The 11949-nt window shown below is 35.2% G+C and overlaps 1 protein-coding gene across 6 annotated transcripts in view; it reads right to left on the reverse strand.

The window, feature by feature from the left end:
• HECTD1 (HECT domain E3 ubiquitin protein ligase 1) overlaps positions 1 to 9959 on the reverse strand; it is a 65313-nt gene extending 55354 nt beyond the window's left edge. For 3 of the 6 annotated variants that reach the window (XM_026086462.1, XM_026086459.1, XM_026086460.1), the window contains exon 1: positions 9667 to 9959. In XM_026086462.1, coding sequence (XP_025942247.1) covers positions 9667 to 9806 — 140 coding nt within the window. In that variant the 5' untranslated portion in view covers positions 9807 to 9959. Of the gene's footprint in view, positions 1 to 2030; positions 2057 to 9666 lie in introns of those variants that run through there. The other 3 variants (XM_026086456.1, XM_026086455.1, XM_026086457.1) reach the window with 2 other exon arrangements.
• Between the last annotated feature and the right edge of the window lie 1990 nt (positions 9960 to 11949).

Consider the following 11949-nt stretch of genomic DNA (forward strand, 5'->3'; position numbering starts at 1 on the left):
TAAGCAAAGGTAGTTCTAACATTTTTGTTTAATGAGTGTTCTTTGTTTCTGTAGATTTTTCTACAGGAGGAAATTTCAGATCTTAGACTTTGCCTCATTCTTTCTTTTTTTTACGGTTTTGTTTCCACGTATGAACCAAAAAAACTCAAAGTAATCAGGATTATCCATAAGAGAACTACTTGCACACCTGCACTGCCAGTATGTGTTCTTCTGTGCACATTTCCAGAACATTGGCTAGGTCATTTCAAGTAACTGGCAGGAATGAATCCTGGATGACCCCGCTCCAAAGCGATTAGTTGTATTTCTGCTTTCTCACAGTATTACCTGCTTAGTATTTACTCTATAAAAAGTGCACCGCTATATGCTATTCATTTTACACAAACATTATTTTAGCATTCATCTGCAACATGTTTTTCAACATCAAAAATAAAACATTTCCATAACATTCGTAACAGTCCATAAGTTTAAGGTGTCTCCAAATCATTGTTTGCAAATGCGTATTTTTACATGTTGCCTTTAAGTAATCAACAGACAAACAAAAAAGAAAGCTATTTATCACATATAGTCTTCCATTCCCTTAGCTAGCTATTTATTTTGTAAATTTTTGTTTTTCCAAACGTAATGATACATATGGCAGCCATAGCAAGTTGTATGTTTTTCTCTGAATACGTTATGGTGCGATAGGGCCAGTTGATATTTAAAAAGGTAAGCCATATAAAACTCAAATCTCTTAAGAGTTTGGAAAGTAACACACATTTTAACTCTGAAACTTTCTCAGATGACAATAATTCCACTGAAATTGTGTTCAGAGATTTCGCATGCCATCTTGCATAACTTCTTTCTATAAATTGGCAAGTGTTAGGTAGTAGAAGTAGAGATTTACTGCTGAAGTAAAACTTGGTTCCTTTATTTTTAAAACACGTGAAAGCAAACAAGACTTACCAAATGTGTGATAATACTTAAATCTATGCATTTGAATTTACACTTCTCCAAAGGACAAAAAGCTCTTCCTGTCTGAATAAGTTTATATCTCTTACCTACTTACACATGGTACTTTTTTTTTTTTAATAATGCTATTACAGAATAAGTAAAGCCCAGAAAACTTCTACATATTTATGAGACTTAACAGATGCCATATCATATTTTAAAGGCACAAAGAAAATGCAATTTAAAATTAAGTGCAAATTAAGGGCTTTTTACCACAATGTAATAATTAATAATTTGTTAAAATACTTAACTTTGACAACTATAAACAGCATTTTTAAAACTAAGTTTCTGGTCTTTAATAGAAGTACCATATTTCAAAATGAGTGTTGTCATTGCATCAAAACTTTAAAAGTACTCTCCTCACAATTCATTTTTCCTACTGCCAAAAGCTTGCATCAACTCCAAATAAGAACCTCTACTCTAACTGCAGTCACAGCTCAGGCCAATAAAACAAAGCTATGGAGTTAACCACATCCTGCATCTATTCCAGTAGAAATTCCATATTAATAGAAATTAAAAGAACATAATTTAGAACTCTAATTTGACATTTAGAAGCACTTCCAAACAGCCTACCAATTAAATAAAATAAAGCAGGACAGGTCCACTACAACATCACTCAAGCACCCCATATTCTCTAATGCTTTTCTTATAACTCTATGCAGGTAGCCAAGAACATACAAGTTTCCCCACAAACTTGGTACATCATTTTGGCCTCTGACTGCAGCTGGGGGGGGGTGGGTGGAAGGAAGCAAAAAATTTCAACAGCAAATACTCTGTAGGGCAAGTATCAACTAGGCAATGTATTTCTACCCTTACCACTTTCTTCCTAGAATTAACGGCAGAACTTTCCATAGAAAAATGAGTGGGAGCATGGAGACGCTAACTTTCAAAGAGGCAAGACGCTGTCAGGCACATCTTGCCTCTGTGGGAAACAGTAGTTCTTACAAGTTCCAGTCTTGACAAGTGCAAGGAGCAGAAGCTGCTGTCTCTCCAAATACCAAGCACCCAGATCATCACCTTTCTGCCTACCATTAAAAACTCACCTCTCTGCCATTTTTAGCACTGGTATGACAAATAGCTGAACCGCCTTCCAAGAGTCCTCTGTTAGGAGGGAATACATTGCATATACTCAGCTACACATTCAATAAACATTATCTGCATAAAATGAAGCAAACGAAATAAAGCAGGCAAGAAGAAACAGCTTCTGTAGAATAGGCAAATTCTAAAGAAATCATAGTTAACTTTCCTAATAAATTTAAAAAGGATGTGTTGAGTCTCCATTTGCATTTTTCAGTATCTTACAAAAGATATGCCATGCCTCAGGGTAATCCATTCCACATCTGTTCCCCTTTCCCCAGAATTTTGTAAATATTTTGCTGAAATTTGGTCCATCACAGCTGGATAAGTTAAAGAACTTGAAATAACAGGTTTTCTGCCTATGTTTTGCACCAGGTGCAGCCTGCAATCTGCAAACAGATAATAGTTCAAGTACACATTAAATTTGTTAACATTTCAAAATGAAATAAGCAATTAAAACATAAGGCATGATTTTGTAAGTGTGCCTAAAGACCCATGTCTCCCCACTGACTTCTGGAATTCCAGGTGCTCAAAAAGAGAACTGATTAATCTAAAAGTGTATTCAAATTATTTAAATACAAAATAGTATAATCATCACAAAAAACAAGTCTTTCCCTACTTTATATTATTATAACAAATATGCAAAACGTTGCTGTATTTATACAAAACTCAAAACCAAAGCACACTAAACCTGAAGTATTACCACTAATATGAATTATTTCAATGAGAATCAAAATGATACAAGGAAAAAAAAACAAAAACAAAAAACAAACAAAAAAACCACCTCACATTAACATAGACAACTAAATTTCTAGTTAGAGCTAACCTGGCTGGTTTTGTCTCCCATGAAGCAGAAGACTTGCCTATTAAACGCTCTTCAAGTAGACTAGTGGAAGATATCAACTCATCGGCAGAATCTAGTTTCCATTAGTATAACTGGATTCAGAAGACAACATTCACCTGCAGTCCTACAGAAGAAAGTTTCCATTTCCCCATTACCAATCTTCTAAACACTTACGTGAGGTACGCTTCATAGCTAGCCTCCTTAGAACAGGCTGATAAAACAATTTGAATAGCACAGTCATTTAGGAAAGAAAGCACTATCTGAAATCTCTGTAACACATTTTATTGGTCTTATCCAATCTATTAGGAGATGGAATCTTTCAAACAGTTATTAACTTCCTGGTTTAAAATTTTACACCCATCTTTTGTGTGATATTTGCAAAAACAGATTTCAGTTTTACCAAAAAAACCACAGAACCAAACAAAAAAGTACTTAAAGATGACACTACTGATACTTTAATGTTTTGGAAACATCTAATTAAATTTTGAAAGTCTAACTGGCAGCAGTAAGGCAAATGTACTACTGTTAAAAAAAAAAAAAAAGACGAAGCCAACACAGGAATATATTTCTAGACAACTTGAAAACTGAAGAGTTAGGAGGGGAAAGAAGATCAAGAGGTGACTAGATCCTTGTATGCAAGTATATTCATAGCAACAGTGGTATTGCCTTTTAATTCAACAGGAAAGGTACTCTCATTGACTGCTCATTACAGAATGCAGAAATCGGACAAATTSAAATAGGAAAGGACATGCAAATTTCAATAGCAAAGTCCAACAAGCAATATATTAAATAGCAAAATAAGGGGTGAATTCTTCTATTTGATACCTTCAAAATGATTTAGGATGCCCTTCTGGAAGTGTTAATCAGCTACAAGTTATGCTTCTGTCAAACAAATTACTCAGTTTAGCATTAACCAGGCAAACCATAGGGGCCTCTGACAGAACAGAGGATGTCAATTTAGATGATCTAATCTTCCTTTCTGGCCTTCGCGACCTTGAAGATTCTCAAAATTACTAGACAAGGCTAATTAATCTCCACAATACCCATGACAATGAGGCCATAATTCCCATTATTACAAAGAAGAACAGGAAAGAGGTTAGCTAATTCAAATTCTTACCACTGGGGGGTGGGGGGGACACGATGACGACGACTTAGAAATCAAAAATAGCTCTAGATGTTAAGCTATAACATGACACCTCCCTAAAAACTACAGCACCTACCCCTATCATCTTTGTACCTTCCACCTCAGAAAAGCACTCTATAGAGTGCTGAAGATCCCACTATATTCAAGTCCACCTGCAGAGCGAATAATTCCAGTGGCATTTTGTGGCTGTCACATCATTTGCCTTCTTTAGAAGGCAAAAAAAGTTAATGAGAACCACATGATTCTTGCCATTTTAAAGCACACAAAATATCAATTATTTACACATATGGCTGCATTGGACCCAACCAATAATCCACTAAGAACATGTTTTGCATGGTTTAAAATAATGAAAACTAGTCTATTATCGTCAGCAGTGTTTATCTTAATTTCATCATGCTCGTGTTCTAGCACAAACCCCTAAGAGTGGCCTTAAATTAATTTTTGCAAACTAACAAAATGGATAAATCTGTAGGAGACATGACATTTTTAAAAAGTCCACCTTAATACAGCTAGAGCTGCCCTTTAAGCCTGTTAGTTTTATCAAGATTGCATAGACGTGTTAAAGGACGCTTTACCATAGTTTTAAAAACATTTTTGTAATTCAGACAAACACAAACTTTTAAGATAGCCCTGAAAAACACCACTTCAGATACCTTTCCTTACCTCTACAGGAAAAAAAGTGTTTTTCTATCTGTATCTAATTCTGATCTACTGGAGTTAGACAATTATTTACTAAACAAAAATAGCACACTCAGAATACTGAGTTGATCTCTCATTTTGGAATTTTCTCTTCACTATGAAATACTAAGTGGAAAATGCAACTTTTTGTTGTTTTAACCAACTCAAAATGAAATCCTCATAAATACAGGTGTCTGCAGTTTTAACTAAACAAGCTGAACTGTTCACGTATTATTTTACTACAGTCAGAATAGTTGGGGTTGGGAGGGACTGCTCAAGCAGGATCACCTAGAGCAGGTTGCTCAGAGCCATGCCCAGTCGGCTTTTGAGTATCTTCAAGGATGGAGTCTCCACAACCCCTCTGGACAACCTGTTCAATGCTCAGGCACCCTCACAGTAAAAAAGCACTTTCATGTGTTTAAGTGGAATGATCTCGCTAATTCGCATTAAAATGGTCATTGGTTCATTAGGATTTCATCTTACACTTGTTATTACATGTTAGCAAATGTAAGGTAGAGATGTGCTTTTTCTCTAGTAAATATATACTTCGGAAAATAACAAGGCTTAACAGTTCGAGAGTTTAAAACACACACACAAAAAGCTAATCTGACAGGGTTTCCATTTTATATATTAGACCCCTAAATTCTGATCCTGTAGTGAGTTTACATCATTTCTGCATCATTTCGTAAAATATGCTGGTAACTCTTCACTTCAGTGTTGATCAAATCTGTTAATGCTAAATATACAGAAGTGACATAGGGCACAAGAATATCAATCACAGCCCAAAGGGAAGATACACTTTCTCTTTCCCAACTCAACTTTCCTCTATACAACAATAGTACATGCCTTAACATTTACTGCTTAGAGAGGTTTTACTCAAGTCTTACTTCATTAGTCATACTATTGTCTTGTTTTACAATTTTTCTTTGTAATTAAGGAAGATAACTAACATCTTCCTTGCTAAATACTTTGATAGATATGAGAAAGCAAATATTGGCACAAACCCCAGATCCTAAGAGAGTTTTTATTTTCTTTTACCAAAAAATAAAGTGAAACAATCAGGTGGGGAATGATATGTGTGTGCGGAGAAGGGCTATTTTAATAATGTGATTATAAATAACAGCCTCTATACATCTTTGAAATTAGCTTTAACAATTCAAACACTAAAAATGCCATTTCAATAATGTTTATATAAAATACATATTTAAAACTCCTGTTAAAGTTAACTTAATAGAACACAGTTTAACTACAATTGGGACTAATGTTTATAATCGTGGTAAGTTTAGCTATTTTGCTGAAATTCAATACTTAAACAGAACTATTCTATTCACTCAAAGTTTCTGCAGTTCAAGCTACTGGCTTTTGCTGCTGTTAAAATATTCACACTAAGTGACTAACTGTCTGTGACTCATTATCACTAGATGATGAATACAACACTGATTTTTTTTTTTTATGCTGATAGATGAGTAACATTAAAAATAATTTGACCAGATGCAAGACGTAAACCTGGGTAGAAGCAAAGAAACATCAATTGTTTGGCACCGTTATCTGTTATCAGCTGCACGCCCTGCAATCTGCTGTGATACTGCTAGAGCAGTGTACAAAATACAACTATTTCATCCATGTTTATATCTACTACTTCTCTTTCTGACTTGATCAGAAACACTAGTTTCAATATCCATTACTTTTGTATAGAAACAAATTATTAGTTTCAGAATACACCATTTCCTTGAAAACATTTTTGCAAAGTAAGGAGTAGCCCTACTACTTTACTGCAGTAATGAAGTAAAAGTTTTTGAATCCATCATTTCAATATACTTCAATAAATAAATAAATAAATAAATAAATCTGATCTTTCCTTGCAAAGTGAGAAAACTCCATATCACCCTTAACTCTGCATAAAATACACTGTTGAAATTTATCTGGAAACAGTGCTGTGCTTTTAAGGAAAAAGGCATGGCAATATTTTTCATGTCTTTGTTTCATAGCTTTGCCCATCCTCACCATATGCAGCTGGTAATCACCAGATGGACTTCATTAAAATTATGAACTTTTTCTTAGCTTACATCATAAAAGCAAATCATTTCTTATGTAAAAGAGGACTAATACTTAATAATGAAAGTCACTCTCACTGGTCTCTGAAAGACTGTCAAGATTGTCAAATTTCATTCTCCATGAAAGCGTTTTTTAAAAATTTTTACCTTACATTTTCCAGTTGTTTAATTCAACAGATTAAAGGTTTCCTAGTTTTCTTAACCACCATCTTTAAGAACAAAGAACAAATCAAAGATCTTTAAATAACATCTGCACAGCATACAAAAATTTGGGAATGCTCTTTTTGCTGAACAAAACAAATTATGTTTTAAAGTCTGCAGATTCGTTTCTTGCCACCAGAAAAATATGTCTACATTATAAATTAGGCCATTTTCAAGATTAGTTTTTGAAAAGTGCATTTGGCAACACTTCTGTCAGAGAGTAAATATCCTACTTAGGCAAGCAATAATTCCTTTCAAAACATTGCTGAAAAGCAACTTTAGTACACTATCAAGGATTATTTTAGTTACACTCTCTCATCACTTAACCATGTTGGCTACTTGAACTATCGCTTGGAAAGATTTTTAAAATATTTTTCAAGACAATCTATTTCTTACAGAGAGCTTCACATAAAGTCCCTTTGAAATGTAGGTTGTGATACCACAGACACATGAAACAACCCAATAGTTCTCCACTGGAAAGTGTACCTTTCTCGGCTTCTCCATGTTTCCAGTTATGGAGTGCCACCTCCCGTGCTTATCAGACACCGCTGCATAATGTGCTTTACTTCACTGTAACAGCAGAAAACTATCCAGCTTCTTTTTTGGGTTTAGAGAGTAACTTACTCTTTTAGTGAGTTAGAGGAGTCCAATAAGCACTAATGCTGGCATGAAGCAAGCATACGGTTGGGAGAAATAAAAAAAAAGGAGAGCGATGGGAAGAGGGAAGAAGAAGCCCTCCCTTTTTAAAGTAATGAGCTATTATGTCAGCTCACCACATACAGTGGAACCAAACCTTCAGTGTATTAAAAGTGCCAATTAGAAGTAGCATTTTCTAACCTTACTGTAAAATCATACAAATAGACAGGGAAAGATGATAGCATTTTCCCTGTTTACATTTTACTCTCCCTGTTTTTCTTTGAGATGCTTACAACAGTAAGAGAGATCAACAACCTAGGAACACCAGTAAAATTAAATATCTAACAAGGCTCACAACAAAAATTAAAATGCCAAATGGTATTTTAAATGTTTCTTCTTTCAGACATCAAAACTAATTTTAAAATCACAATACTACAATAATAAAGCATTCATTATATGTATTTTTTACAGAAAAGCATTTGAACTATTTAATTAGTTTATTTTAAGATGAAAGTCTGTTCTAAATCAAATGCATAAAAACTACAACTGTTTTATATTTCGAAGTTGATATTTTGTTCCTGATTTTCATATACAAAAAAGATATCCTTTCAAATGTTTATGATCTCTACTTTTGTTCAATACAGCATAGACTGAAGAAGAAAGTCCACTTAGATATGCCAGAAAAAAAGTAATTCTTAAACAATTGTCACATTATTTTCTATAGAGGCAAACTAAGAAGTCAGTAAATTACTTTTTCCCAGCCTGAAAATACAGCAGTGCATCAGTATCAGTACTACAAGGAACAGATAGGAAAGTCAAATGCATCTCTCTGCTGTAAAACTCTTTCAATTCAAAATTTTACCTGTAAACTCTTCAGGCCAAGGTCAGCCAATTTCAAATTTTAAAACACAGTACAAAACTGCGGTCACTATTACGTAACTATTACGGATTCTAATTTTAGAGATGCATGCGTTTTAGAGCTCTTGTACTAATAGCAAYCATGAATGGCTTTTAAGAGATGAACCTGGAAGCTGTTCTCTTTTGCAGGGCTATGGAAATAAACACTATAGCAACCAGTTACGTTCTTAAATGCTCCTCAACGCACACTGCTAAGAAACAGGGCCTATCAGAAAGGCTCTAGCCACACCATGAGACACAAAAGAAAAGAAAGTGAGAATAACAAAGAAAAGATGGAAAAGCAGGGAGATGCAGAAGAGACTCAAAACATGATCTGGGAAAAAGACATAAAAGAGATACTAGATTAAGGAGTAGATATGGGAAGAGGAGAGAAAGAGTTCTAAAAAAGAACATAAACCACTGTATTCACTAGTAAGTTTTAAAAGTTCTGATTTTGTTTACACTTTTGTTACCTCCTTTCTACACTACTCATCACTCCTACAGAAAGTAGTATAACATTAATGCACAGCAACAATATTAAATAACATAAGTTGTAACATCAGCATTTTGTACAGTGAGATTAAAAAAAGGAGTGAGAACACAAGCTGTGCTGTACGAGGTGTACAAATGTTAATTACAATTGGGTAGGTGGGTTGCATGAACAGTAACATTCTTCTAGGAAGGGGCAAAATATTTGTGTGAACACTGGGTAATGGTTGTGGGTTTTTTTCGATTTGCAGATATCAGAAAAAGCTACTATATCTGATGAGAGCAACATTCTGCAAGAGTATGGATGCTTAAATATATATGTGATCATTATAATTTTAAAGTTCCATACCATTTAAAAAGTATTTTTCACACTGCAAAAGGAACATAGCTGTAGACTCTGAATACATTTCTTCAAATTAAACAATCACATAGGCAGCGCCCATTCTGGGACATGATCATTCACGTGACTGTTTTTAATCAGAAAAGATTACTTCACACAACATTAACAGAAACACGTATCTCCTTTCTGTGATATGTACTTAAGTTTGGTCTGTAAGAACACTTTCAAGACTGTGAAAGCTTCTAGGAATGTTAAATTTTATACACAGCTACTGAGAAACGAARACAACATTCCATAAATGAATGGCAAAACTACTTACGTTTCAAAACAGCGATCCACGTTGTCTGACATCAGAAGTAGCATGCATAGCTGTTCCAGTGCTATTAACTGCATATCCCTTTCATCTCCCTGCCCCATCTGCAGCCACTCAAGCAACGTGTCTGGGTCCACATCTGCCATGGTTTAAAAAAAAAAAAAAAAAAAAAGGCCGCCTCTGCTTAAATTAAAAGTACCAAAAATATCCTTTAATTGTTCAAGCCAGACTAACTTGAGTATAATCAATGTCTCTCTTCAGCCAGCCTCAGGCTTTTGCAGTTTTCACCTGGAAAGAAAGAAAGAAAAAAAGAAAAAGCATACACATTTATGAAAATCTAGTCTAAACTTTTCAGATTTGCTCCTCTCTGAAATTTATTGCATATTTTGGGGCCAAAATTAAGGAAACTTCTATGCGTTTGAGATAAACAATGATGTTCTTGCTTAACTTCACACATGAGTAAACAGTAACTATTTTTTCCTATTTCATTGGAAGCAAGTCTCTAGTTCCAGCTGACAATCAAGCAAGTCTTAAAGTCCACTATTAGATATAGGATAACTTAATATAATAATAATTAMAATTAATAATTAAAACTTTTAGTAGAAAAACTGTGCTTAAGCCATTTTTATATTCTCAAAGCTAATACAAGGACAAATACTATTATATGTCTTGCCTCCTCCCTCCCCCTTTTTTAATATCACCTTATGATAAAGTGTCTCACTTTCCTAAAGATAGATTATCTCATCACCCAAGTATTCAAATATAAAACACTAGGCTTTTTTTTAAATAAAAATCCACAAAACAAAAACAATATAAATTGAGAGGTTACAAATAAAGACTCAGAGAATCTTTGCAGGAGTTTTATGAATTCTTCAACTTTCAAAATAACACGCAAGAAAAATAAGCCTTTTAAGGCAAAGGCAAAAAAAGCCAATTTAAGAAACACTTCCCTTTTGTTTTTTTTTAAACATACCTAATTGATAGCCTTTAAAAAAAATACAGTGAATAATTCACATAATTCATGTACATATAAGGAAAACAACATTATTTGTTGGCCCAATGCCATAGTTGTACATGCACACTGAAGACCAAAAAAGTCCCTTTAAAACGTTAGGAGATATTTTTGACCTATGTGTGTATTTGTTACTTTGTGTTTTACTAACACATAGTCAAATTCACCTCACATGCCAAAGAATGGAGCAACTATTAATTTTATATAAAAACTAAAAAAAGGTTACAAACCAACCTCTCCAAATTAAACATACAAGAGAAAGCTGAATATATGCAGCTTATAAAAAAAGAATTAGTTTTTCAAACTTGTAGGTGAATATGAAACGCTGGAAAGTGTCCTCACGAATTTGGGGGGAGGGGGACAGGGAAGGGGAAGCTTGATCTGTACAAAGTCTGCCGGCATGTTTACTTGCTGCTAACGAGTTAATAGTTAARAAATAACTTCATCAAGGGCACAAAGGAATTTACAAAAGGGAATCACAAATCTGTATTATGTGGAGAGAGATGCACTGAATCAGCAATACAAAAGCTTTGTCACCCAAAGATGTGACAAAAGTATGACAACTGTGATTTTATTTTATAACTGAGGATCATAAAGGAATTACAGATCACCCAATTATTGCTTGCCCCGTCTATATTTTATTATTGCTACAGTGTCTCTAAATTACAAATTCTAAAAAGTAATTAAAATAATTATTAAACTCGTTTTTATGCTTTAGACAATGCTTATGATCCTCTCAGCTGTTTACAGACTATATTTTCTGTTCCAAGACTAGATAAAACTGATGTTACCCTGTACAAGTGGGTTCATACTGCAGATGTAGTTCGTGTTTTTAAAGCAACAAAATAATTAACTTCGGGGGGGGGGGGAAATGAGGAGGGGTGAAGGCAGCAGAAACAAGAAAATTAAGAGAGTCAGGGAAGTGGGATAAGTTCAGTACAGGCAGCTGCTGTTCCTTCACCCCAGACAGGCTCTAACCAGCCCGAAATGAGCAACCGAACAGAAAACAGAGCAGGGCAAGAGACGGCGACTCTCAGGAGAATCAGACCAGAAACGGGGCCAGGCCACAGCTAAACTCATCTCCCCCCGCCCAGCGGCCTTTAGGGCCTACACGCGCGCACACGCACGCACGAGCCCCAGGCCGGGCGCGGGGCTCGGGCCCTTCCCGCCCCGCACCCAGACGCGGGGGAAGGGCAGCCCCCGGCCGCCTCGCCCCGCTTCGCTCTGCTCCGCAAGCACGGGCAGCCCGGCGGGCCGAGCGGCTGCGCGGCGGCGCC

The sequence above is a fragment of the Apteryx rowi genome, unplaced genomic scaffold, assembly GCF_003343035.1.
Source record: "Apteryx rowi isolate R43461 unplaced genomic scaffold, aptRow1 scaffold_695, whole genome shotgun sequence".
In the NCBI taxonomy this organism is placed as follows: domain Eukaryota; kingdom Metazoa; phylum Chordata; class Aves; order Apterygiformes; family Apterygidae; genus Apteryx; species Apteryx rowi.